The sequence below is a fragment of the Crotalus tigris genome, unplaced genomic scaffold, assembly GCF_016545835.1.
Source record: "Crotalus tigris isolate CLP2741 ecotype Arizona unplaced genomic scaffold, ASM1654583v1 scf7180000020347.5012614909:4044961, whole genome shotgun sequence".
NCBI lineage: Eukaryota > Metazoa > Chordata > Lepidosauria > Squamata > Viperidae > Crotalus > Crotalus tigris.
This window is the reverse complement of record NW_024097978.1, coordinates 1424644-1452305: the sequence shown is the minus strand read 5'-3', so window position 1 is coordinate 1452305 and position 27662 is coordinate 1424644. Positions and strand designations below refer to the sequence as shown.

The 27662-nt window shown below is 42.6% G+C and overlaps 1 protein-coding gene across 5 annotated transcripts in view; it reads right to left on the bottom strand.

The window, feature by feature from the left end:
- Nucleotides 1-27662, bottom strand: part of POSTN (periostin) — a 111561-nt gene that overhangs the window by 26973 nt on the left and 56926 nt on the right. For all 5 annotated transcript variants that reach the window (XM_039366663.1, XM_039366666.1, XM_039366665.1 and 2 more), the window contains exons 13-15: nt 26790-26920; nt 26440-26542; nt 899-966 (exon numbers count right to left, since the gene is read on the bottom strand). In XM_039366663.1, coding sequence (XP_039222597.1) covers nt 899-966; nt 26440-26542; nt 26790-26920 — 302 coding nt within the window. The remainder of the gene's footprint in view (nt 1-898; nt 967-26439; nt 26543-26789; nt 26921-27662) is intronic.

Sequence of the window (27662 nt, the reverse complement as noted above, 5' to 3'; positions counted from 1 at the left end):
TCTTTGGCCCCTTTTGAAGACAGCAAAGTCCATATTTTGGACAGAGGGGAGTGCTGGTTTAAAAGAGGTCAAAGAGGCCAAGAATAGAATAGAATAGAATAGAATAGAATAGAATAGAATAGAATAGAATAGAATAGAATAGAATAGAATAGAACCTTGGAAGTCTTCTAGTCCAGCCCCCTGCTCAAGCAGGAGAACCTATACCATTTCAGACAAGTGACTGTCTGTGTCAAAATTAAACAGCCCTTTCTCAACAGATGGGGAGGGATATGACATCATCTATCTCCTGTCTACAACACAGTCCTTTCAGCAGTTCCAAGAATGCTCATTTGTACTACTCAGATGATTCTGAGGACACAGATAAACCTCCAAGGGGCCTCAATGACTCTCTAGAAGAATGCAAATGACCAGCTGTCTGAAAGAAATATAAATCCTTCCTTTCCCCACCATCCAATCAGAGCTGAAGAAGCTTCTTGGATGAGAAGCGAAACATTTTCAGACAAAAACAAGAAAATCCAGTTGCCTCTTGAAAAAGTACCTTTGGGACAACCATGACCTGGATCACTGAGAATCTCCATAGAAATATGTCCACCTTGATGGAACTGATGGCCATAAAAATGTTTGCAAAGTAATATTTTGTGGCAGAAAAACTATAGACATATTCCATGGATGGTTACTGATTTCCACATCGTATTTAAGACTGAATTCCCCTTAACTTTTAGTGAATATGCGCTAAATGTTGCTAAAATATTTCACCTCTAGACAAGATGTGTGGCAGATAAATTTAATAATCATAATAAATGAAAGAAAGAGTTAATAGATAGGAAGGTAGAGATAATAAACATGATCTATATTCTTTCTACCTCAGATACAACCAAATACAACCAAATAATCATACCTTGATCTGAATGTACTTAATCAATTTTCTGAGAATTGCAAGAAGCTGATCATTTCCAACTGGCATATCTAAAACAAAATATATTTATTAAGTTAAATAACCATAAAGCAATTGCTAAAAAATAAAAGCTAGTTTGGAATCCCAAAACATCTTATGAGTCATTTTTCTGAGGATGGGAGGATGATAGAAAAGTAAACTTTCTTGATTTCCACTATTATCAATGATACAGTTATGTGTTCTGCTCTGTCATATTTATTAAAATAAGCACTTGGAAGACACATTAGGTCTACAAATGTCATCATTTTTATATATATAAGTAGAGGACTATTAGTCCCTGCAGCCTTAAATCTTTTTGAGGTTAAAACATTGACACAATTCTCTACAGGGCACAATGAAGAATTTTTTTAACTAAAGTCATTGCAAACCATACAAACAAAATTCCTGTGATCAATTTTAGCTGCACCCAGCAGGATAGTTGAGAATTCAGACAGGATTCTTCAAATTCAAGTCAGAGCCTGGAAAATGATAACTTTCTGGCTGAAAATGCCATTCTTCCTGGTGGCTTTGACCCCTCAATCTTGATAGATAACTTCTTCTCTCCCTGGAAGCAGGCAATAGAGCACAAACTGGTCTTATATGGGCTTTCCCCATTTTTTTTAATCTCACTAGGCTATGATCAAGTCAAGTAATTGAAATTCAACAGAATAGGAGATATGGAGTTCCAATCTGAAGTTAATAGGATACCCCTCCACAGCAAAAATCGGATTAGATGTGGTATATGAGAACCAGCAAGATACCTGAAAGATATAACCTTTCCTAAAAGCAGAATAGCATTTTTTAGAGCTAGATTTAGCACTAGCACTAGCACTTAGATTTATATACGGCTTCATGGTGCTTCAGCATTCTCTAAGTGGTTTACAATGTCAGCATATTGCCCCCAACAATCTGGTTCCTCATTTTACCAACCTTGGAAGGATGGAAGGCTTTGAGCCTCATCAGGATTGAACTCCTGGCAGAGGGCAGAGTTAGCCTGCAATTCTGCATTCTAACCACTGTGCCATCATGGCTCCATGGCCATGATATCTTTCCCTCAGTACTTCTGCAAGGCAGGTACAATAACCCCCCCCCCCCAGCAGAGCAAATGTGTACATGTGGCAATAAGAAAATTGAAAACACCTCATGTCTTATACTGCAAACACTAAAGGAGAATATTTGTAGCTCAGAGTTGAAATGAAGGGTCCTTGGTGCTTTCTGAGCTTGATAGTTTTCTTGTAGATGTTTCATTACCCAAACTAGGTAACATCATCAGTAGTAATAAGGAGTGGGGTTTGCTCTCAGTTTATATTCTAGTGGCTTGCCCTGTCAGTGTTGATGAGAGTGGTCTTGGAGGTTCTTTGGTTCAGCTGTTTATTGTACTCCTGCTTACTGTTGGCTTGTTTGTCAGTTTCTTGATTGGGCTATTGTTTATTTGATTGTTGGTCTGATGTTAGTCTTGGAATTAATCTATGCTCATCTGGTTGCTTATTGCTAGTTGAGAGATGCTTAGGTCTTTTTGTTCCCTTTTTGGTTTGTTGATTGTCTCTTTTGCATAATCTATAGATATTGTTTATGTCTATGTGTCTATTGACACTAATTTGTCAGAGTGCCAAGTTTCTAGAAATTCCCTAGCATTTTTGGATTTGGCTTGGTCTAGGATAGTCACAGTTTCCCATCTGAAACTGTGGTTAAGTTTGTCCATATGTTGTGAACTTAAAGAGTTTTCATCATGTCTTCTGACTGCTAGTTGTTGTCCATGGGATTTTTATTTTTTATTTACTACCAGTGTCCATACTGAAAGTGAATTATTAGATAGGAATAGTGGAAGCAGCCCAGTGGGAAAGAAGAAGCCTTAAGCAATATGTCCCAATTAATTTCCAGGCTCTAAGTTCAATTTAAGGCATCTCTTACTCAAGTATGAATACTACTTTTGGGGATATTCCATGGATATTTACAATTTTTACTGTCTCTAAAGCATTCTTCTTTATATACAACCTGTGCTGCATAAAGTATTTGAGCTATGTTAACCTGGCCATCATCGCTTTCTTTCAAGCTTGCTGCCAGCTGCCATGGAAATGGGGGGAGGGAGCAATGAGCATTTGGGAGGGAAAATGTGCAGGTGGTGGGAGAGAGGAATTGCTGAGAAGGGATGAGGAGGATTGGCAGAGAGGCCAAAGGGGGCTATCTCACATTCCCGTCCTGGGAATGGTATGCACAGAGGCAACACATAGCACCTGGATTGGAGACATTCCCAAAACATCTTACTAGATGATGATTGGACTCTGCCTGACTATTGGGGGGGGCACTGGGGTGACTTTCAGTCTGTAATTTTCATGCTTGCTTACTTCAGACCTTGCTTGACTTTCACTGCATTTAGATCAGCGGTTCTCAACCTGTGGGTCGCGACCCCATTTGGGGTTGAACGACCATTTCACAGGGGTTGCCAAACAACGCAGTCTGCCATTTTTTCCCCTTTTCCTTAGCTGTGCTACTCCCTTTTATTCTATTGGCTTTTGAAAGCCAATAGAATAGACTCTCTTGAATAGAGCCTAATTCTATTGGCTTTCAAAAGCCAATAGGAATTGTCCAGGCTGTCTCTACCCTGCCTACTAAAAATGTAAGTAAAAGAGGGCCAGGGGTGGGAGGTGGGAGGCCGGCGAGTGCAGGAAGGGTTGCTGGCATGCGTGGGGCCCGGCGGGTGCCTTACCTCCCTTGGGATGGGCCAGCTGGTGGCCTAGCCGGTGGTCGCCCTGCACCGTCGCTGCCCCTTGCCAGCTACACCTCGGCCAGCGCAGGGGGCAGCACCACGCATTCGTGGTGCTCCCAGGCAGGGAAAGTCCTCGGCTTATGACCAGTTGGGTAGTCCTTGACTTATGACCAGTTGGGTAGTCCTCAACGTATGACCAGTTGGGAGTCGCGGCATTAAAAAGGTTGAGAACCACTGATTTAGATCTTTCCTAGTAAAAGTACCTTTTCTCTAAATTCATGGAGTCAAGGGTTTTCTTATCTGGGAATTGATTGGGGCAATCCTGACATTAGGCAAGGTCTGCTTTAATGGTTGACCCAGAGACCACAATCTACCATGGAAACCAAGCATCTAAATGTCCAGCCATGAAAGTGAACTGGAAGAGACTGGGGGCCCGGGGGAGGAGGGTCCCTTTCCAAGCCATGTCGAGCCTAAGATGAGGCAAAGTGGCTGGAGGAGCTGGATATTGATGAGGATCCTGTTAAGCCAAGGTTGTCATTGAGTGTGGGGTGGAAAGAGGAACTGGAAGAATGACTCTCAGAAGTGATGTTTACTTGATGAAGCAGATGCTCCATGAGGTGGGAGTGGCACAAAAGGACAGAAGCAAGGTCCTCCCCTCCTAATTTGGACCTGAAAGATGTCATGTTGAACCATGCCTTATATTCACTGTATGAAGCAATCAAGAAACAGAGAGCCTGGGAGACTCTCACCCAAATGACAGTGCCCACTCCCTGAGCTGCTCCAAGCCAAACTACAGGCAGAGTTGCCACGCCAGTGGCTGCAGCTGCAACAGCACCTGCCCCACCTGGACTGGCCCTGCTCCAGTGTTGCCACCACCAGCAATGGTTGCTGAGTGAGCTCCTTCATCTCCACCTCAAAGATGCTGGCCCCTGAAAATTCCAATGCTGGGAGTGAAGTACAAGGGGGACACCAAGTAACTGCGGGTTTTCCTGGTGCAAGTTTGGAATTACATGCAGGGGTATGGGGCTGAACTGGGGGTGGAGACAGACCAGGTGAGATGTGTGACCATGGCTCTTGAGGGCAATGGAGCCAAGGGAATGGTCTCCCTCCATAACAATAACACCCCCAAACTACAGAAATATGACAATTTCATGGCAGTTCTCCACAAGTGGTTTGAGGATCCACTAGTGGAGTGCAAAGCTCAGACCTGGAGCCACCTACATCCAGGAGTTCCAAGAACTGGCATGTCAGTTATCCACCTGACCCAAAGACATCCTGATCAATTGCTTCAAAGATGGCCTCAATGAGGCCACCACACCTAGTAGTGTTCTCTTCAGTACTCCCAATGAAAGGCCAACACCCATTGTGAAAAAAGAATTCTAGAAATAAACCATTGACCAAGTTGGGCTGGTGTCACCAAGACAACTTTGGTTTCCTGGATCATGGACTGCATTTCCTATGCAAAAAACTGTTGGCAAGGGATGGGCTTGCACCTCCCAAAAATATGGAAAAATGTATTCAGAAAAAGACTGGCTCAACATCAGGAGAGCTTTAAACTAAAATTTAAACTAAAAATTTAGGGTGACCAATCTTCAGAATCTCTAGAACCCAAAAACAATCATAAATCCCCAAAAAAACAAATCAAACAATAAGGTAGGCAGTGATGAAAAAAAAGAGAAAAACTCAAACAACAATCAGGAGATGCAGAAAGCATATCCATGGACAGACATAAAAGTCTTAAATGTTTATATACCAATGCTCAAAGCTTGGGGAACAAACAGGGCGAACTAAAAGCAATAGTACATGAGGGAGGGTTTGACATAGTTGGCATCACAGAAACCTGGTGGAACAAAACCCATGAACGGAATGGCCTAATGGATGGATACAAATTGTTCAAAAGAAACAGGTCTACAAAAAGAGGAGGGGAAGACGTCCTGGAACGAAACTCCAGGGGCTTCCGGTGGATCTGCGCGGGCGATGGCGGCTACTTTGTAGCCGTCTTCCTGGGTAAGTGTTTGAATCGCTATGAGCAGCGGACATCAGCTGTTCAGCGGTTCAAAATCCCCCTCCTGGGCAAAGGGGGGGGAGAGGATTGTCTGAATAGTGGTAGAGCCTCTTATGCACCCCCAAGGTTTTTTTTGGGGGGTGAAAGGAGTGCTCCCACGGAGTTCAGACTGTCTCCGCTTCCCAGCTGCTTTTGTCTCCTGGGACAAAACAAGCCGCTGCAACCACCTCCGCGATTAAAGTGATCTGGTGAGTTTTTCTTAGAAGCGGACAGAGCTGAGTAGAGGATTTTGCTTTTGCTTTTTTTGATTTTATTTGGATTTTAAGATTTATTTTTATATTCCCTCTTTTTATTTTTTATTTTTTTCCTTTGTTGAAAGGGAAAGTAAAATGGCGATCGGCAGGCTTTTGGTGTTTTTTTTTTCCCTTTTTTCTAATGACTGGAACGTAATGTGGACTTGATTATTTATAATGATTTTTTGATGTTGGGTTTGGATTTTAGGAGGATCATTATTTTTGTTTAACTTTTTAGTTTTGTTTTTTGTATTTTTAAAGAAAAAAATGGAATGGATTTTTTCTATTTAATCATTTTTTTCTCTTTCCCTTTTCTTTTTTTTAACTTTTTTTTATTACAATGATCTCCTTTTGAAGGATTTTTTGATTTTTTTGGAGTTAATCTCTCTTTTTCTTTCCTGCTTAACTTTTGTAATTTTTAAGAAGGAGTAAAGATTTTTTTAAGATGGCTCCAAAGCGTCCAGTAATTCCTACAGCTCCTAAGGTGGTTTCTTCTTCGGTGTTATCATCAGCGCAACGACCTAAATCAAAAACTCCACCCTCTCCTCTGGCACAGTCAATAATGGTGAAGGATTTGCAAGACATGATGGGAAATGTTATATCTCAAATTAGGGGAGAAATGAAAGAGATTTTAGAGGAAAATAACAAGATTCTGAAGCAAGAGATAGTTTTGGCTTTAAAAGGAGTAGCCTCTGTTCTTGAAAAGCTGAACTCTCGCGTAGAAGAGGTAACAGAAAAAGTGGAATTGATGGAGGGAAAATTTGAAAGCATGGAAAAACAGATGGAAAATTTTCAAGATGAGATTCTTATGCTTCAATATAGACAAATGGAATATGCTTTAAGAATCAGAGGCTTGAGAGAGCCTGTGCAAGGAGATCTGAGAGAGATGGTTGCAAATGACTTTGCTGTGATTTTGAATAGAGAAAAAGAGGAAATACTTAGTGAAATTGAAAAAACATTTAGAGTTAACTCTGTGGTGGCAGAGCAAAAGAATTTGCCAAGAGATGTGGTAATCTATTTTGGGAAAAGATCCCTGCGCAACGAAATTATACAAGCTTCTTATAAGAAGAGGTTTCAAATTGCTTCACAAGATGTTATAATTTTAAAGGAGATCCCATCTAAAATTTTAAGAAGAAGAAAGGAGTTTGCTTTTTTAGTAGATGAACTTAACAAGAGGCGAATCTTGTTCAGATGGGATGTTCCGACTGGAATGGTGGTGAATTACCTGGGGATACGTTATAGACTTAATACTGTTTCTAAAGCAAAAGACTTTTACACTTCGGTCCTGGGGGTATGTTCATCGCCATCTATTACGTTTAAAGTTTTGGAAGAGAAGAAGGTAGAATTGCAGTCTGAAGAACCTATATTTATGAAAAATGGGAATTCTCAGTTTGAGGGGCCTCAACAAGTTGAGATGGAGGAGCAGAGGACAACCTGTACAACATATAACTGTAAAGAAAAGGAGCAACAAAATAAGGAGGTTAAGGAAGCCTCACAAGTGTTGGTTTCTGAATCTGTGGGAGAATTTGAGGGGCCTCAACAAGTTGAGATGAAGGAGCAGAGGATAACCCGTGCAACATATAAACGTAAAGAAAAGGAGCAACAGAAGAAGGAGGTTAAGGAAGCCTCACAAGTATTGGTTCCGGAGTCTGTGGGAGAAGCAAGATTTATAAACTTTTTGGAGCTACCTTTAAGGGCAGATTTCAAAGCACTTCTTTCAAGGTTTATGGATAAGAGAGACTGACAAGGAAAATATGTATAAGGGAATTTTAATGTTTTAAGTAATGTTTAAATTTGTGTTTTGGGGGGAGTTTATAAAGAATGATGGATAATAATATAACTATGATACTAGAAAATGTTTAGAGTATATTATAATGTGTTTAATGATTGTAATTATAAAAATTATTTTTAAGAGAAGATAATTTGTTTAATTTAATGTATTTAGATTTGCTTAGGATTTATATGTGTTTTAAGTTTTTTTTGATAGGAGAGAAGATCATGGAGATCGAATGAAAATTTTAGATAAGAAGTTTAAGTTTAGCAATTTAAGGACTATTCAAAAGAGTATTTAGTTTTAATGGTATAATGAATGTTTATATGTTTATTTTTGTGTCTTAGGATAAAGAAAGAGGGAGAGATTAGATTTTATATTGTATGTATAGATATCTAAGGAGTATTTAAAGGAACATTTTGCTTTAAATACGTATAAGGGAATTTTAATGTTTTAAGTAATGTTTAAATTTGTGTTTTGGAGGGAGTTTATAAAGAATGATGGATAATAATATAAGTATGATATTAGAAAATGTTTAGAGTATATTATAACGTGTTTAATGATTGTAATTATTATTTTTAAGAGAAGATAACTTGTTTAATTTAATGTATTTAGATTTGTTTAGGATATATATGTGTTTTAAGTTTTTTTGAAAAATTTTAACTAAGCCTGTACTCAGCTCTGGGAAGGTTGGGGGAGAGTATGGGAGGTTTGGGGAAGTGGGGGAGGGTATGGGAGGGTTGGGGGGGGTTGGGGAAGGGAATTGTTTTGTAAAATTTAAAAATTTTCAATAAAAAAAAGAGGAGGGGAAGATGTGCTATATGTAAGAGAACACTACATATCTACCGAAATGTACATGATCCAAGATAAAATCTCTCCAGAATGTATATGGGTCAATATAAAAAAAAGAAAAAAAGTGACATTGCCATAGGTGTATATTACAGGCCACCCAACCAATCAGAGGAAATAGATGAATTCTTTGCAACCAGTTAACAAATGTATGTAGGAAGCATACCACAGTAGTAATGAGAGACTTCAACTATCCAGATATCAACTGGGAGATAAACTCTGCAGTGAGTGGGAGATCAAGCAGATTCCTAATCAATCTAGCCAACAACCTTGTCATCCAAAAGGTAGAGGAGGAAACTAGATGCAAAGCTATACTGGACTTAATGTTTACTAATAGTGAAGAAGTGATAGAGGGAGTTGAAGTTGCCGAAACCTTGGGTGAAAGTGACCATGTCATACTGGAATTTAATATAATGCAAACAATAACAATAGAAAAAAAAATCCGGCCAGTGACTTAAACTTCAAAAGAGCTGGCTTTAACAAACTCAGAGAGAACCTAGGAAAGATCCTATGGATGAAAATCCTAAAGGGGAAAACAACTCAAGAAGCATGGGAAACTCTGAAAAATGCTATCATAAAAGCCCAGACCAGCATAATAACACTGAAAAAGAAAAACAAGAAATTCAAGAAAAAAACCAGCATGGCTGCACAAAGATCTCTCTGACAAACTGAAAGACAAAAAGGACAAATATAAAAAATGGAAAGAGGGGCACATAACTAAAGCTGATTATCAGCAGACAGCCAGAACATGCAAAGATGAAGTCAGGAAAGCAAAGGCTCAGAATAAACAAATACTTGCAACAGAAATCAAGGATAATAAAAAAATTCTTCCAACATATTAACAAGAAAAAAGTCAACTGTAGGCCCACTAAAGAGAGAAGATGGCAAGGAAATAATAGGCAACAGGGAGAAAGCAGAGCTGCTTAACTCATTCTTTGCATCAGTCTTCACACAAAAAGAAACTATAGCCCAACATACCCCCAAAACCACTGCAATAGACAAACTAGAAACAAAAATTAAAATAAGCAAGAAAATGGTAAGAGAATACCTATCCAATCTTGATAAATATAAATCGCTGGGACCCAACAGATTACATCCCAGAGTTCTGAAGGAGCTGGCAGATGTTATCTCAGAACCATTGCACCATATCTTTTACAAATCCTGGAGCACCAGAGAAATACCTGAGGATTGGAAAAGGGCTGATGTGGTTCCCATTTTCAAGAAAGGAAAAAAAAACAGACCCAGGAAACTACAGACCAATCACTTTAACATCAATACCTGGGAAGATCCCAGAAAAGATAATCAAGAAACAGATCTGTGAACAACTAGAAGCAAACAAAGTTATAAGTAGTAGCGAGCATGGAATTGTTAAAAACAGATCATGCCAAACCAATCTTATTTCATTCTTGGATAAAGTGACTAAACTAGTACACCAGCAAAATGCTGTGGACATAGTATACTTAGTTTTCAGTAAAGTGTTTGAAAAGTAGACCACAAGCTGCTGCTTAGTAAGCTAGAAAAAGGTGGGATAGACAACATCACCACCAGATGGATTTGTAACTGACTGACAAACTGTACTCAATGAGTCATCCTCAATGGTACTATATCCACATGGCGAGAAGTAAGCAGTGTGTTGGAATATTCATGAACAGGAAGAGTCATGTGTTAACTCAGTGTGCCAATGGGAAGAAAGTGCTACTGAGTCTGCAAAAAAGAGGATTGAGTTAAGAGATGGATTTTCAGTCTCAAGGTTTGTCTCTGGTCTGTCTCTGTAAGAAGTCTTCGTTAAGCTATGTTGCTGTAAAGAAGAATGGTATTGTAAATATTTTATATAAATATAAAGTTATTTGAATCAGCTAAATGCAGTCAACTGTGAGAGCTTCTGATTTATTTTTTATCAATAGAGAAATTAAAATTCTCTAACAGGTTATGGGCCCAGAGCTTACTAAGGACTCCATTGTAATTTAAAGCTGGAAGAAATTGCCTATGTTTAGAAAGTATAAGAACAAGGCAGAATTAGCAGAATGGCTGCAATGGAATTTAAGGAAAGCTGTGTGCCTTGTTTAGGCCAGAAGAATTACATTGTGTGGGCTGCAAAAATGGAATGTTTGCTGAAAGCAAAAGAGCTGTGGTATATTGTAGAAAATCCACCATAAGTGTTTGCAGCAGTTGATCAGAAAAATCATGATAGAGCACTGGCTTATCTCATCTTGAATTTAGATGATGAACAATGTCTAAATGTTGCAAATTTAAAGACTGCAAAGGAGATTTGGTTGAAGTTGAGAGCTGTGCACGTGAATGTTTCTGCATGCAATATAGTGCAATTGTCAAGAAAACTTTACAGGGCCTATTTGCAACCAGGTGAATCTGTGGAACAGCATTTAAATAAAATGCAAAGTTTATTTTTGGACTTAGAACAATGTGGGATTAAATTCCCTGAGTCCCAGAAGGTTTTATTGGTGTTGAACAGTTTAGATAAAACCTGGGACACAGTTTCTGCAATATTTGAATGCAAAGAAGAGCAAGACTTAAAGTTTGAGGCTTTAAAGGCATGTTTGCTTAATGAAGAAGAAAAACACCATTTTAGAAGCAGCCACGAGGAGGAGAAATTCCTGAGGAGGGGGTCCAGACTGCAAGTCTCCAGAGAAGAAACAAGCAGATCAGACCCGGACCAAATTGCAACAAAGGAGAGATTTTGCAAGCAGAGAGCAAGCAGAGAGCGGGAAAAGACTTGCTACATTTGTGGAGAAAAGACACATTTGCAAAGGAACTGTTTGCATAGAAACTGTTTGCAGAAAAAGACATTTGTACAAGAAAAAAGGACTGCTTTGCAAAAGGAACATTTTGGTGTTGCAAAAGTTTGCTATAGCAACAACAGAGACAAGTGGCTAATAGATAGTGGGGCAAGTCAAACAATTGTTAATGACTCTGAATTATTTTGCAGGTTTGTTCCAGTAGCACAAGAAGCTGTGGCTTTGGCAAATGGCCAGAAAGCAAAAGTCATTGGAAGAGGCGATGTAAAAATTCCATATTTGGAATCAAAGTTTACCAATGTGCTTTGTGTACCTGAGATGGAACATAATTTGTTAAGTGTGTCTAATTTAGACAACCAAGGTTTTGAGGTCATTTCTGTAAATGGGAAATGTCTCATCAAAAGGAATGGGAATATTTGTGCAGAAGACATAAAGGAAGATAATCTATATGTATTGCAGGGACAAAAGGTTCAATATTCCCATATATTTAAGAATGTTGCAGAGCATGATTCATGTGTTCATCTTCTACATAGAAGACTTGGCCATGTAAGCTTTAAAGTTTTGCAGCAAATGCAAGATTTTCCAAAAGAGCTAAATTTGAAGGGATGCAAAACATATTTGGACTGTGCAGTATGCAAAGCATCAAAGTCAAAGGCATTCCCAGTTAGTAAATATAGCACAAGACAAACAAAAAGAGATCTAGAGCTGGTCCATGCAGATCTGGTGGGACCTATGCTAGCCAGTTTGGGAGGAGCAAAATATGCACTGGTGATTGTTGATGATTATAGCAGATATTCGTTTTCCTACTTGCTTAGAGCAAAGACAGAGGTGCTACAACAATTCAAACAGTGGGTAAGTTTTGTAGAGAGAAGGTACAGACAACAAGTGTGTCAGTTGCAAACTGACAGAGGTACTGAATTTATGTCAACTAAATTCCAACAATGGTTGGGGCAGTTGGGGATAAGACAAAGACATACAAATCCTTACACAGGAGCAGAGAATGGTGTAGCTGAAAGAAGGAATGGTGTTTTGCAAACAATGAAAGATTCATTGTTAGAGGATTCTGGTATGAGCAGGTCATATTGGGGAGAAGCCATATTGACTGCCAATTATATAGTTAACAGGCTGTGGAGTTCCTCCATTAATAATACTCCATATGCCATTCTATATGGGAGAAAGCCATCACTGGCACATTTGAGAATTTTTGGAAGTACTGCATGGGTACATATTCGAAAGACAATCAGAAGAAAGGGACAGCAAAAGGCAAGAAAGCTCAGGTTTGTGGGCTATGAGCCAGGGTCAAAAGGATATCACTTTAGTGATGGAAGTAAAAGAATTATAATTTCAAGGTCTGCTAATTTTGCAGAACAAAATTGGGACAGAATTAATGCAAATTCTGGGTATGTCTCACTTAATGATGGTGACCTGTTTAGTGACAATAACTCATCTAATGATGAAAAAATGATTATTGAAGATGTCAATGTTCAGGGAGGAGAGGCTGAACAAGACATGAAACCAGAAAGACTTGAGACACAGGAGCAGTTAATACCACGTAGGTCAGAGCGATGTAACAAAGGAATTCTGCCTGACAGGTATTCTGCCAGCAAGGTAAAGGTTTGCAATGTGTGGTATGAGCCAAGAAGTTATAAAGAAGTGTTGGCATTACCAAAAGCTGAACAAGAAAGATGGAAGGAGGCCATGGATAAAGAGATGAAATCCATGGGAGACCATGAAGTATTTAAATCAGTGACTTTGCCACAGGGAACCAAAGCTGTGGGTTGTAAGTGGGTATATAAGAAAAAGGTATTGCCAAATAATGATATACAGTATAAGGCCAGGTTAGTGGCACAAGGTTTTTCACAATTAAAGAATGTGCACTATGATGAAGTATTTGAGCCAACTGTGAAAAGTGAGAGTATAAGATTAGCACTGGCGTTGGCAGTGGCATATAAGCATAAAATCTGGCACTTTGATATCACAACTGCATTCCTCAATGCTAAGTTAGAGGAAAAAATTTATATGATCCAAGCACCAGGATATGAAATTGTAAAACCTAACATGGTATATAAATTAAACAAGGCTATTTATGGGCTGAAGCAGTCAGCCAGAAACTGGAATATCTCTTTAGATACTGCTTTAAAGGATCTTGAATTTAAAAGTTGCAAAGCTGATAATTGTATGTATACTGGACAGTTACAAGGAGGGAATTGTCTACTGTTATCATTTGTGAATGATCTTTGCTTCATCGCAAAGCATGCATCACAAGTCAAGGAATTTGCTGATAAATTAGGAAAGAAATTTGAATTAAAGAATTTGGGAGAAATAAAAAATTATCTTGGTGTAGAGATACAGAAAAATGAAAAAGATACAGAAAAATTAAAAATATTCTCAGTCAAAGGAGAAAAATTGAGCAGTTATTAGAGAAATATAATATGAAGGATTGCAATACTGCTCCCACACCCATGAGTGCAGATTTTTATAATAGTTTAAGTGCGGACAAAGGTGAAACCTGTGATCAAGAGATATATCACTCAGCAATAGGGAGTTTGTTATATCTATCACAGTGGTTCAGACCAGACATAGCTTGTGCAGTAAGCATTTTGAGTCGTTATACTGCTGCACCTACAAAGTTACATTGGATGGGTGTAAAAAGGGTTCTCAGATATTTAAAGGGAACTATAAATTTGGGTCTTCAAATACAGATTACTGAGGAATTGAAATTAAAGTTTTATGTCAATAGTGACTATGCAAATGACATAAACACAAGGAAATCAAATTCTGGGATTATAATATTGTTTGGAGGGACTCTGATTGGATGGAAGTCCAGAAAACAAACAACTGTTGCTATTTCATCAGCGGAAGCAGAGTTTATTGCTTTATTTGAATTGTGTTCTGAAGTAACATGGTATGTACAGTTGTTGCAAGATTTAAATATTAACGTAAAAGAATCTGTAAAGGTATTTGAAGACAATGCTGCCTGTATAAAAATGGCAACTGGTGACAGGGTGAAGAACAGAAGTAAACATGTAGACCTTAAGTATTTTAATGTCAGGGAAGCTGTAAAAGGAAAATTGATTAGTTTACATCATTGTTCTTCTGAAGATAATTTGGCAGACATGATGACTAAACCATTGGGTGGTATTCACTATGGCAAATGTGTTAAGTCAATAGGCCTGATGTCTCTTCCTGTCATGAAGGGAGGAGTGTTGGAATATTCATGAACAGGAAGAGTCATGTGGTAACTCAGTCAGCCAATGGGAAGAAAGTGCTACTGAGTCTGCAAAAAAGAGTATTGAGTTAGGAGCTGGATTTTCAGTCTCAAGGTTTGTCTCTGGTCTGTCTCTGTAAGAAGTCTTCATTAAGCTATGTTGCTGTAAAGAAGAATGGTATTGTAAATATTTTTATATAAATATAAAGTTATTTGAATCAGCTAAATGCAATCAACTGTGAGAGCTTCTGATTTATTTTTTACCAATAGAGAAATTAAAATTTTCTAACACAGTGGGATACCACAAGGCTCCATCTTAGGCCCAGTACTCTTCAATATCTTCATAAATGACTTAGATGAGGGAAGAGATGGAGAACTCATCAAATTTGCAGTTGACACTAAACTGGCAGGAGTAGCCTACAACCCAGAAGACAAGCTCAGAATCCAAAAAGATCTTGACAAACTTGAACAATGGGCCCTATCCAACAAAATGAGTTTCAATGTGGAAAAAAACCAAAGGCACATGTACAGATCAGGTGAAACCTGGCTCAAAAACAGTAACTGCAAGAAGGACTTTGAAGTCTTAGTGGATGATCACTTAAACCTGAACCAGCTGTGTGCAGCAGCAGCCAAAAAAGCTAATACAATCCTAGGTTATATAAACAGAGGCATAGAATCATGATCACGCAAAGTATTAGTACCATTTTAGAAAACCCTAGTAAGACCACACCTGGATTACTGCAACCAATTTTGGTCACCATACTACAAAAAAGATGTTGAGACTTTGGAAAAAATTCAGAGAAGAGCAACTAAATGATAAAGGTCTGGAGACTAAAACATATGAAGAACGGCTGCAGGATTTGGGTTTGGCTAGTCTAAAGAAAATAAGAAACATGGATGACATGATAGCAGTATTCCAGTATTTGAGGGGCTGCCACAAAGAAGAGGGCATCAAACTATTCTTCAAAGCATCAGAGGTCAGGGCAAGAAACAATGGTTGGTAACTGATCAAAGAGAGAAGCAACCTGGAATTAAGTAGAAACTTCCTGACAGTGAAGAACAACTTGCCTCCAGAAATTATGGGTACTCCATCCCTGGAGATTTTCAAGAAGAGGCTAGACTGTTTGAGATGATATAAGTTCTCCTGTTTGAGCACGAGGCTGTACTAGAAGACCTCCAAGGTACCTTCCAGCTCTATTCTATTCTAAATTCTAAACACCTGCATCTCATGTGGGGCCCCACACACCCTACAACACTGATATGTGCTGGCATAAGAAGAAGTGCTCAACTTAGCCAGAGACTGATACTTGACTGGCTGCGGTTGGTTTCATGTTTTGGGGTTCGAAGCATTGAAGCACAACACATGTTGGAATCAAACTTCTTTTATTGCTCCTTAACTCCACTCCATTCACTCTGCAAATAGGCATGCAGGCCTTTTATAGTTTTCCAACCCCCAGGCAGTCCAGCCAATAGGAATCTCTCTTTCTTCGTGCCTTGTGCATACGCAGAAGTCTGGCACCAACCAGTCTGGTTCCGGGCAGCTTTTAGGTTGCCTGGGACCATCTGCAACATTTCTGGGCCTGCTGAGTTGCCTCATCAGGCCCAGGACACAACACCCTTCCCCCCTTGATGGAACACAATTCCAATTGTTCACAATAATAAAAAAAGAAAATAATATTTCTGCTCACACAGAGACAAAACATTCTTATAAAATAATAAGGTTATCTAAACAACCCACCCTTTAATGTAAATGTGTCTATCTTCTACCCAGCGTAGGTCCCATTACTTGTCCTACACTAGTAAGGTCCCTTTGTGATGACAGGAACCTCACATATTCACCTAGATCAGGGGTAGGCAACCCAAAACACTCAAAGAGCCACTTGGACCCGTTTCCCACCAAAAACAAAACACCGGGAGCTGCAAAACCCTTTTGATATCTAAAATGAAGATAACACTGCATATATCCTTTTTTACCTTTATTATAGGTGTGTGTGTGTTTGTGTGTGTGTATGTATGTGTGTGCATATATGTATATGTATGTATGTGTATATATATATATATATATATATATATATATATATATATATATGTATGTAGGTCTTTGGTTGTTCAGGTTTTCTCCCACGTAAAATTGGAAGTGTCTTGGCGACGTTTCGACGAAGTCCCATTCGTCATCTTCAGGCTGGTGCTTTCAGCTTCGTGCTTCGAGGAGCTAAGACCACACATTGCTCCTTGAAGCACGAAGCTGAAAGCACCAGCCTGAAGATGACGAATGGGACTTTGTCGAAACGTCGCCAAGACACTTCCAATTTTACGTGGGAGAAAACCCAAACAACCAAAGACCTACACACATATATATATATATACACATACATACATACATACACAAACACACATACACATACAGGTAAAAAAAGGATATATGCAGTGTTATCTTCATTTTAGATGTCAAAAGGGTCTCTCTCTCTGTCTCTCTCTCTCCCTCCCTCTCTATCTGCCCTTGTTCTGCCACTCCTCTTCCCCCACTCTCTCTCTCTCTCTCTCTCTCTCTCTCCCTCCCTCCCTCCCTCCCCCCTCTCTCTCTTTCTCTCTCTCTCTTTCTCCCCCCCCCCTCCTATCTGCTGCTCACCTGGCAAGCTTCAAGCTGTTGTCCAACAAGCTCAGGGGTAGGCAACTTCATCTCTTTTATGACTCATGGACTTCAGCTCCCAGAATTCCTGAGTTAGCCTAGCTGGGCTAGCTCGCTCTCTCCTGCCCTTCCTGCTTCCTGCAGAGATGCAGCAAAGGGAGGAGCTCCGCCCAGTAAGCTTTTCAGCTCATCGGAGAACACTGTGAGTGCACTCTCTTTTACATATACACACACACACACACACACACACACACACAAACACACACAGAGACACACACACACACACACAGAGAGAGAGAGAGAGAGAGAGAGAGAGAGAGAAGCAGGGAAGTGCAATTGCCTCTCTCTATCTCTGTCTCTCTCTGCAAAGGCAGAGGAATCTGGGAGCCACAGAGGAAGGCTCAAAGAGCCGCATGCGGCTCCGGAGCCGCAGGTTGCCGACCTGTGAGCTAGATGCTTAGGAGGGGCCTTAGCCCGTTGTGACCGATGCAAGGTCAGGAAAAGTGCCTGGCCTGTCAGCTCACCTGACCAGCTAGGCAGACCAGGACTTGTACTTAAGGGTGCATGGCCTACTGGCCCGTCTGGTGGGCTCACTAGACCAGGACTTTGATACTCATAGTTTGCAGGTGACCCCTGTTGAGGCGTGCTAGCTGAGTTCTCTGGGCTCTCTCCAGGTTCCCTTGGAGGAGAGGAAATCCTCCAACCCGCTGGTGGAGCTGATGACTTCCCAATTACCCTGGTTTGCTCCTGGGAACTTAGTCCCTCGAGCCCACGACCAGTCTCGGATGTGACCTGCGTTGCAGGTGTGCCCCAATAATTCCAGTCCCCCGTGTAAGTGGCTGAGGTGCCAGAGTCAGGAGCCACCTCTATGGCAAACCCCTTCTTAGGAGAATTCCTGTCTGGAGCTCTTGCGGATGCGCCAGCCACCCCTTGGGATGACTTCCTATTCAGAGCAATTGCTGATGCACCGGACTCCCTGTTTGGCATAATCGTGAGGATGCCTTTGCTCCTCCCCTGGGGAATCCCTCACGACCTGCAGCAATTCCCAGGAACAGTGAGGCTGTGTCTCAGGATGTTGACCTGAAGTGTGACCACATTCCTGGGCCCCCTCCCCCCCCGAGAGCAGAGGCAGGGGCGGAAGCTACAGGGGACAACCGCTAGTGCAGTTGGTCAATGTGACGCCGAAGAACGCGGCTGTCTCCCAAGGTCACTTTGTATGATAGCAGTCCTGAGATCTTACAGATGACAGCAGGGACCCAGAGATGTCCAGGACCATAGTTCCTAACCCAGACCGGATCGCCCAGCTGAAGTCTCCAAGGAGCCCGCGGCTATGACACCTGTGACGCCACCCAGTCTGGGTGCAGTCGGTCTAACTTCGTTATGAGGCGGCGACCCCAGCATAGTTCAGCTGGGCTCTTCCCGGTGGCAGTGCATAGTGTGGTGCGGTGTGCAAGAAGAAAATCTGCTAACCTGTGATGCCAGCTGCCATGCGTGAGTCTTTTGAGCGTGTCTTTGGTAGTGTGCACCATTCTTTCAGCTTGCTCATTGGTGGAAGGGTGGAAGGGAGCTGGCGTGGCATGCCATACCAAGTTGGCCTTCAGGAAAGCCTGGAACTCACAAGAAGTAAATTGAGGACCGTTGTCAGAAACAAAAACATCAGGAAGTCCGTGGGTTACGAAGATTCCTCTCAACACCTGGATGATCCTAGCAGTAGTAGTGGAGGAGACAGGTACAACCTCTAGCCACTTGGAATGGTTATCCACAAGGATAAGGAAGAATTGCCCCTGAAAGGGCCCAGCATAATCCAAATGTACTCTTGACCAAGGGCTTTGTGTCTCCTCCCACCTGTGTACAGGGGCCTGAGGCATTTCAGGCTGTGATTGTTGGCACACCTGGCACCCGTGCACCTGAGCCTCGATAGCTTTATCAAGCCCAGGACACAAAGATGGCTGCATGAAAGCGCTTTCATGTGCACAATGCCCGGATGTCCCTCATGCAGAGAGAACAAGACTCTAGACCTCAGGGAGGCTGGAATAACTACTCTACTCCCCCATAAGAGGCACCCATTAAAGGTAGACAGTTCGTGCCTCCTTTGCCAGAAGCTTTGAAATGTAGCATCTGGACACGTGTCAGGCCATCCTGACAACACCCATGTCACCCATGTGTAAGCGTGTGATCAGTGGCAGTTTCTGCAATCACGTCCCTAACATTGAGGGGAGATTCAGGTAGTTCCTGAATAGAGAGAATATTAATGACAGGGGCAGGATCTGCCTCTATTTGAATGAGAGGTAGCCTACTGAGGCCATCTGCATGGCCCATTTCTTTGCCAGGTTTGTGAATGAGCGCGTAGTCATATGCTGTGACAGGAAAATGACCACATCAGCATATGTGGGGAAATAATGTGAGGGGTTTGTTTGGTTGTTGTAAACAACCCCAGCAAAGGCTTGTGGTCTGTACAGACCGTGAAGTGATGGCCATATAAGAAATCATGGAATTTATGCCTGCCACTATTGCCAAGGCTTCTCTGTCAATCTGAGTATAATTCCGCTCTGCAGATGACAGAGTCCTTGAGTAGTAAGCCACAGGGACTTGTGTCCCATCAGCCTTTAGGTGACAGAGTACTGCACCCACCCCATAAGGGGATGCATCACAAGTGATGCATACAGGCAGTTGCTCATTAAAATGGGCTAATACCGCATTTGATGAGAGCAAGGCCTTGACCTCCATAAAACTCCGTTCATGGACTTTAGTCCACTGCCATGGAGCTTGCTTGTCTAAGAGCCGGTGTAACAGCTCAGCCACTGCAGCCTTATGGGGAAGAAAAGAATGATAGAAGTTAAGAAGTCCCAAGAAAGCCTGAAGCTCGCTTTTGGACTTGGGACTTGAGGCCTCCTGAATGGCCTTCAATTTAGATTCTGCAGGGTGGATGCCTTGAGCATCTGTTTTAAAGCCTAAAAATTCTGTGGAAGTAACACCAATTTTGCATTTGTCTTTTTTTAATTTGCGGCCCACTTGACGGAACCTCAGCAACGCAGCCCTTAATTTTTCAGCCAAATTCTGTGATGACTCCCTGCGATGAGGACATCATCGAAGTGGGGCAAACCCCCAGAATATCCCTGAGCGTGTGCTCCATGACACTCTGGAATATGCCAGGCACAACATTCACCCGAAATTGTAATCTTTTTATCTTAAAAGCGCCCCTATAGGTTACTATTGTTTGGGCCTCAGCAATTGCCTCATCAACAGGTAGCTGTTGATAGGCCTGTGCTAAATCAAGCTTTGCAAACAGTTTTCCCCCTTTGAGGGAGGCCAGAATATGACTTACTACTGGTACAGGATATGCATGCTGTTGCAAAGCTGTGTTCAAAGTACACTTATAGTCCATGCAAATTTGGACTTCCCCGTTAGTTTCCAAGATGCCTTGCTGGAGCAGCTTGTCCAGTTCAGCATCATTCTTGCCCTTGAGGGCAAAGGACACCCTCCTAGGCTTAATCCTAACTGGTGCAAGATTTGGGTTTAATTGCAAGGCAATGGGAGGCCCCTTGTATGAACCAAGCTCTGAACTAAACACATCCGCAAACTCTCTGCAGACTTCTGCAATTCCTTGAGTTTGCAGACTATTCAGGCCAGTCACCTGGATTCCCAGGGCCTCAAACCAATCGAGTCCAATTAGACTCGTACGATCACCCCCAACAACCACCACATCTAAGAAGCCTTGGAAAGACTTACGCTGCACTTTGAGCATGGCTTCTCCAAGCACATTGACCTTTGAATTTTGAAAGTCAGTAAGAATTAAGTTTGATGGCCTGAGTTTGACTCAAAGGCCACTACTGCAGCAAATCCTTTTAAAGATATTGTGTGAAATGATCGATAGAGTGGACCCAGTGTCCAGCTTCATCGATAAGGGAACCCCTTGTAACTGTACATCAATGCGAAGTTTCTTTTTAAGGGGCTTGTGTGTCCCTGTTTGCAAGATGCTTCTACGCGATGTGCAGAAACCCACTCTGTGTTGGCTGGGGACCCTGGTACTTTTCTGAAGGAATTCTTCCTGAGGTTGCACCAGCTGGTGACCCAAACAAACAGTGGCAATGTGGCCTTGCTTACCACATGCCCGGCAAATGGCGGAGCGGAACCGGCAGTCTGTGCACTTGTGACGTCCTCCACAACCGAGACACTGAAGGGCTGCTGGGGCCTTGTCTGGTTTCTCTTGCGGTCTTCATGGCACCGGCTGGTGAAGTCTGTCCACCTTCTCTTCAGGATCTGGGTCTTGAACTTCCTGAGCGACCTCTTGATGGACGGTTGCGACAGCCAGAATGTTTCTGGTGAATTGCAAGGCCTTCACAGCGTCGCCTGCTGCTTCTTCAGCTGCAACTTCGCATAAGACATCTTGGAAGGTGACTTCAGCTTTAGCAAATATTTTTTGTTGCAGCTCCCTGTTTCTAAGGTCGCAAATGAAGCGGTCTCATAAGTGTTCTTCCAGGTCCTTGAATTCACAAGGCCTGGCAGCTTGTCTCAAGGCAGCGATGAACTCAGCAGCAGACTCGCCCGGCTTCTGGTCCCTCTGCTCAAAAGCATGCCTCCACACAATCACAGAAAGCTTGGGATGGAAGTGATCCTTCAGCATGTTTTTAAGTCTGTGTAGGTGCAGACTCCAGTGGTGCAGGGGCTACCAGGTTTTTGGCCACATCGAAAATGATCTGAGCACAGACGCATAGCAGGGTTGCCGCTTTCAGGCTGTCTTCCCGAACCTGGTTAACCCTTAGGTAATTTTCTACCCGGGCCACATAGGAGTTCCAGCGCTCTGGGTGAGAGACATCGAACTCTGAGAGACGTCCTATCTTTGACATCTTCTGCTTCGAATGCCTCGCTGCAAGACTTCGTTGAGGGGAAGGGCCCGTTTGCCAAGCTCACCTCCAGCGATGCTGTACTGGCAGGTGAGTGCAGATCTGGACACCGATTTCCAGACTTCAGGCTCTTCAGATGAGGCTTATCCTCTTCTTACTGCCTTTTTCCTTGCAGCGATCCCACCTTCGTCGCCACTTTTGTGTTTTGGGGTTCGAGGCATTGATGCACAACACATGTTGGAATCAAACTTCTTTTATTGCTCCTTAGCTCCACTTCACTCACTTTGCAAACAGGCACACAGGCCTTTTATAGTTTTCCAACCCCCAGGCAGTCCAGCCAATAGGAATCCCTCTTTCTTCACACCTTGCACATGCACAGAAGTCCAGCGCCAGCTAGTCTGGTCCCAGGCAGCTTTTAGGTTGCCTGGGACCATTTGCAACATTTCTGGGCCTGCTGAGATGCCTCATCAGGCCCAGGACACAACAGTTGGCACACGTCCTCCCCCTCTGGATGAAAGGAGACCCCAAAATTGTTCTTGATTCTAGTAGCCCCCCTTGGGATTTTAAGTCCATAGGGTCCCCCTTCGGGAATTTGATTTCTGCCATCCTCCAATTCACCCAGGGGTTCCATTTTTTTAACCATTCCATCCCTAGGATTATTGGACATTCCATGCCTGGGGTCACCACAAACGTTATGTCTTCCTCATGTTTGCCCAGGGAGAGCTGTATTGGTAAAGTGGCTAGGGTAGCTGGCACTCCCCCTTCTATGGACCCATCTAACTGGCCAAATGAGATTGGTTGTTCCAGTCTCTTTGACGGAATGCCCAGATTCCCCACTAGCGTCGGGCTAATGAGGCAGCAGGTGCAGCCAGAGTCTATTAAGGCTTTCATCTTCATGGCTTCGGGCATGGGGGGAATTAATATAGTCACTGTCTTGAGGATGGGTGTGATGCGTCCATTTACCAGGGGTTCGCCCTCTGAGCTGTCATCTGAGGCGTCCACCAGCTCTGCGGTGTAGACTGGAGTTCTTTCCCCCGATGAGCAGAGGTGGGGGATTCCACAGCCTCCATCATTCTCATGGTAGGTTCTTTTGGCTTAGCTGGAGACTTTCCAGATTTGCTGGCCGGTGATCTGTCTGGGTTGTGCTGGGGGTCTTTTGAGCGGCATTCTACAGCCTGATGCCCTTCTCTCCCACACTTGAAACACTCCATTTGCTTCTTGGCTGTAGCCGATGGTTTCACTGGTTCGCGTGTCAACTCAGGCAGTGAGTGGCTCCCTTGTTTTCCTGGGCGGTGCCTCTTCAATATATCGATCTCTGCTTCCTCTGCCAAGATGTACCATTCCTCAAGTTGGTGTGGGTCCTCTCAGGGCAGGCAAGCATCGTATAGGTCATAATTTAGTCCATCTTTGAAATGGCTAAGGAGGATGTTTTCCGGCCAGTTCAGTTTGCTGGCAATGGCCCGGAATTCTTGCGTATATTCGGCTACCGAGTGTTTGCCTTGCCTCATCATTTTTATCCTTTTGCGGGCTTTGCGATCAGCCAGGGGGTCCTCAAATTGCCTTCTCAGAGAGGACATGAAACGGTTGAAGTCGTTGAGCTCTGGGCATTGGAGTCGTGCAAGTTCACCACCCAATCTGCGGCTGGCCCGTCCAGGGCAGATTGCATGATCCGGATACAGGCTTTGTCGCTGGGGATGTCCCGCCCGTATTCCTCCATGTAGCTGAGGACTTGGGTTAGGAAAAACCCCAAGTGTGTTGGCTCCCCCTTGAATTTCACATCCAGCAGCAGGAGTCTTTGAATGGACCGGTGCCTTCGTTGTTGGTGGTAGTGTCTTTCATCCAGATCGCCATCTGTGGGTTGGCGGGGAGTGGGGACTCCTCGATAAGCAGATGTCCCCGGGGCTGCGGGTTCCACTTCCCCCTTGGTGTCTCTCCCTTTGTGACTCCAGGAGCTGGGGCAGCCGTAGGGCTCAGAATTCTCCTCTCCTAGGGAGCTGAGAGTTCTCTTCATCAGGTCGATAGCTTTTTCTAGGATGGGTACGGTGCCCAGTTCCCTTCCTTTTCACTTGCGTGCAGGGATTTCTCCATCTCCTGCTTCCATTCTGGTTGGTTGGCCCCCCGTCTCAGGGTCACCTTTCTTGATTTCTTTTCCCACTCGCCTTTCTTTCCAACACCCATTGACCATCGAGGTTTGTGGTCCCATGCCTCCACCACCTCTTCTCCGGAGGAATCTGACCTCTCAGATCCCGACATCTGGCAGGGTTTCAGTTGGGACAGTGGCTCCCTTTCTGGGAAGTTTTCTCCCTTCCTTGCTCCGCCGTCTGACATGGTAATTTTGCAAAGTCGCCCGGCAAGGGTCTCCCTTCCAGGTGGACTAATTCTGCAAGTTCTGTCTAATGTAAGGACCCACCCCACTTTGCATCTTAAGAAGACAGAACTCTTGGAATATTTCTTCCAACAGGCCTCCTTTATTAAGAGAAAATGGTTGCAGGCGTTCTAGACAGGATTTGGAGGCCAAGCCCTATGGTTCAAGGTTTTAAGGAGTTCCCAGCAACCCCACCCCACCACACCATCCTTCCAGTGACAATCCCAGGCGTTACATTTCCACCCCCTTTTCCTCACTGCCAGCGGAAGGGAGACTTCAGAAGGGAGTAGATGAAAGCTGATGGCCCCATTGTTTTGTGTAGTCCTTTTGGTGTTATCCACATTCAGTCCCGTTTGAAGTTGTACTGAAGGGCCATAAAACCCCTTTGTTCAACCCCCTTCCCCTTCATCATTTGACAGAATCCAGAGAGGGCAGAAATGGGGTTTTCCATAGTCGATAACTAGAGATGAACTATAATTGGATTCTGACAGAATGCCACTCCATCAAACTCAGCCCCAAAACTGGGGTGACTTCGGGAGGAAAGGTGGAAAAACTGGCTCCACGGTCCCATGAGACAGTGCTGAAGGGGGTGGAAGTCATTGAGTTCACACCTCCTAACTATTAGGTATTGGAAACTTTGCTCCGGGTGAGAGTGAATCTGATTCTGACAATGATGCCCTGTTAAGTCAACATGTAATCCCTGTGACCATCCCTGTGGCACCCTGTTGGAAGAAATTGTTTCCAAGACTCCGCTTTCTTAAGATGTGGGCTGAAGTGGGTCCTTACACTACCTATACAAAGGGGTTTTGGTGTATTTGGATGATATTTTAATATATACTGAGACTCTGAAGGGGCCATGTGAAGTTGGTGTGCATGGTCCTAAAGAGACTCCGAGTGGCTGAATTGTATGCAAAGCTTTCCAAATGTGAATTTCACCAAGATAAGATTGACTACCTGGGTTACCATATATCCCATATAGGAGCAGAGATGGACCCAGAAAAAGTGTGGGCAGTGTTAGAGTTGGCCCCTTCCCTGCACCAGGAAGCAGTTACAAAGTTTCTTAAGTTTTGGGGTGACTTTCAACCTAATTTTTATGTGTGCTTGCTTCAGACCTTGCCTGAACTTCATTGCATTTAGATCTTTCCTAGTAAAAGTACCTTTTCTCTAAATTCATGGAGTCAAGGGTTTTCTTTCCTGGGAATTGATTGGGGCAGTCCTGACAGCTAAGTTTTAGATTCAAAAAGCCTGCTGCTATGAGTTCACCTCACTGGGAGTAGAAAATTCTTCTCATGGCTAATATAGATTTTGATGTTAGTTGTATAATATGGGTAGTCCTCGCACTTGGGACTGGCAATTCTGTTCCTAAGTGATTCTTCTACTAACTTCTTGATCAGACCAATGGTTTAGAATTATATTTTTAAAATGCCACAGATGTTTCATTGGAATAAATGTTTCAGCTTTATAGTTCTGAAATATCTTTATAAGGATCAACCAACATAGCACCAAAAATGTGGATATTTTTTTCCAATCATTCCAATATATTGTCAGTATGAATCATATTGCTGCCTGCAAACTTCCTATATTGACCATATAAACTGTAAGTGAGAATCAAATTGTCACTGGTATCTGGCATTTATTACAACATCCCTGCTTTCTCAAATTTTCTGTTCAGTTTAACTTGTGCAGAATGAATGATGAAACATAATATTAGGAATTGCATCACATTAAGTAAGATCTTAATTTCTTACTGGAAGTTGTTTCAAGAGGAAAGACTTCATAGTATCATAGGTTGGAAGGGACCTCGGAGATCATCTAGAGTTTTATACCATCCCAGTCAAATGGCTGTCCAGTCTATTTTTTAAAATCTCCAGTGGTTTATACAATACCATCCCAAGTTACTCTTCCTCCAGCAACTGTCAAAAATGCCAACCATGGGTCCCTCCCATTCAGTCCATTATCACTTTTTAGCAATTGCACACAAATACTATATTTGTGATATGATAATGTGGACCTGTGGGAAAAATCAGTATAGCCCATAGCCAGTATATCTCATGAATACATTGTAATAATCCTTAAATTACCTGCAGGATACAGCAGCTTGTCTATGACATGAATCACACCATTAGTTGCCATGAGATCAGATTCTGTTGATTTCACTTCATTTACCAGAAGAGTGTCATTTATCTAAGCAATAATCAACAAAAATTAAAACAAGAAAATTATTTACAATTACTGAAAGTAATATTTTTATCTCCAATATTAGAGAAATTTGGAGATTTAGGTAAACTTAAAGAAGTTGTAGAATTTTAGTCGACGGTAATGCATAGTTTTTGCAAGGATGCTCCCCACTGTCAGTTTGGATATGTAATGGTCAGTGAATTAACTATAAACAAAGCTAAGGGTCTTTTTTAAAAAAGCTATAGCTACTTACCATTTTCAAATATAGTTTGCTACCTTGGATAGTTTTAAGAATGCTAGTCACACCAGGTTCAATTCCATTTGCAATGAAAACTCCTCGTATCAAATGATAAAGCAAAATATTCCTAAGAGCATTTTGGTCTCCTGGCGGGAAAAAAAAAAAGATGGGTATTCTACTTCAAACAAAATTAAGCAAATTTGCAACTTCTATGAAAATAAATCCTTTATTGAAATCTGACATATAAATCATAAGTGAGAACAAGCCAAAAATAACTCCTGTAACAGAAAGAAGTGGCAGTCATTGCCCTTTCTGTGGGCACGCATGCTGTCGCCCCAGCCCCAACTCCCCCCATGGCCCCCTCCTCACCAGCAGTCCCCCCGGAGGAGAGTTGTCCCCAGGCATGGCCTGCGCAGAGCACTGCAGCCAAGGACATGGCGGCTAGGCAGCAGGGATAAGACTCCACCCTCATGCCCCATTGCACGCAGATGATGTTGCAGGGCACGGGGCGTGGCCGCCATGGTGCTGCTGGGCCATCTGGGCGATCTGCTGCAGTGGGCCGTGGAGGTGGTGGGTGGCCCTGCGGGCAGATGGGTGGGGCGGAGCGTGGGACAGGCGGGGCAAGGTGGGTGGAGCAGGGGGCAGTGCCAGTTTTTGAGCACTCGGTCTCTAAAAGATTCACCATCACTGCCCTACCCCATACAGAAATCCAAACTAAATCAACCACAACAGCTAGTTGCTGAAAACATATTCAGTAGCTAGAAGCTAAAATATATATTCAGTGACTGTGAGGCTACCAAAATCTCTCTCTCTTCCATCTTCCTGTCTCCCTCTCCCTACCCCCCCCCAAATATGGAAAGATTATTCTTGAGACATCTTCTGAAATTT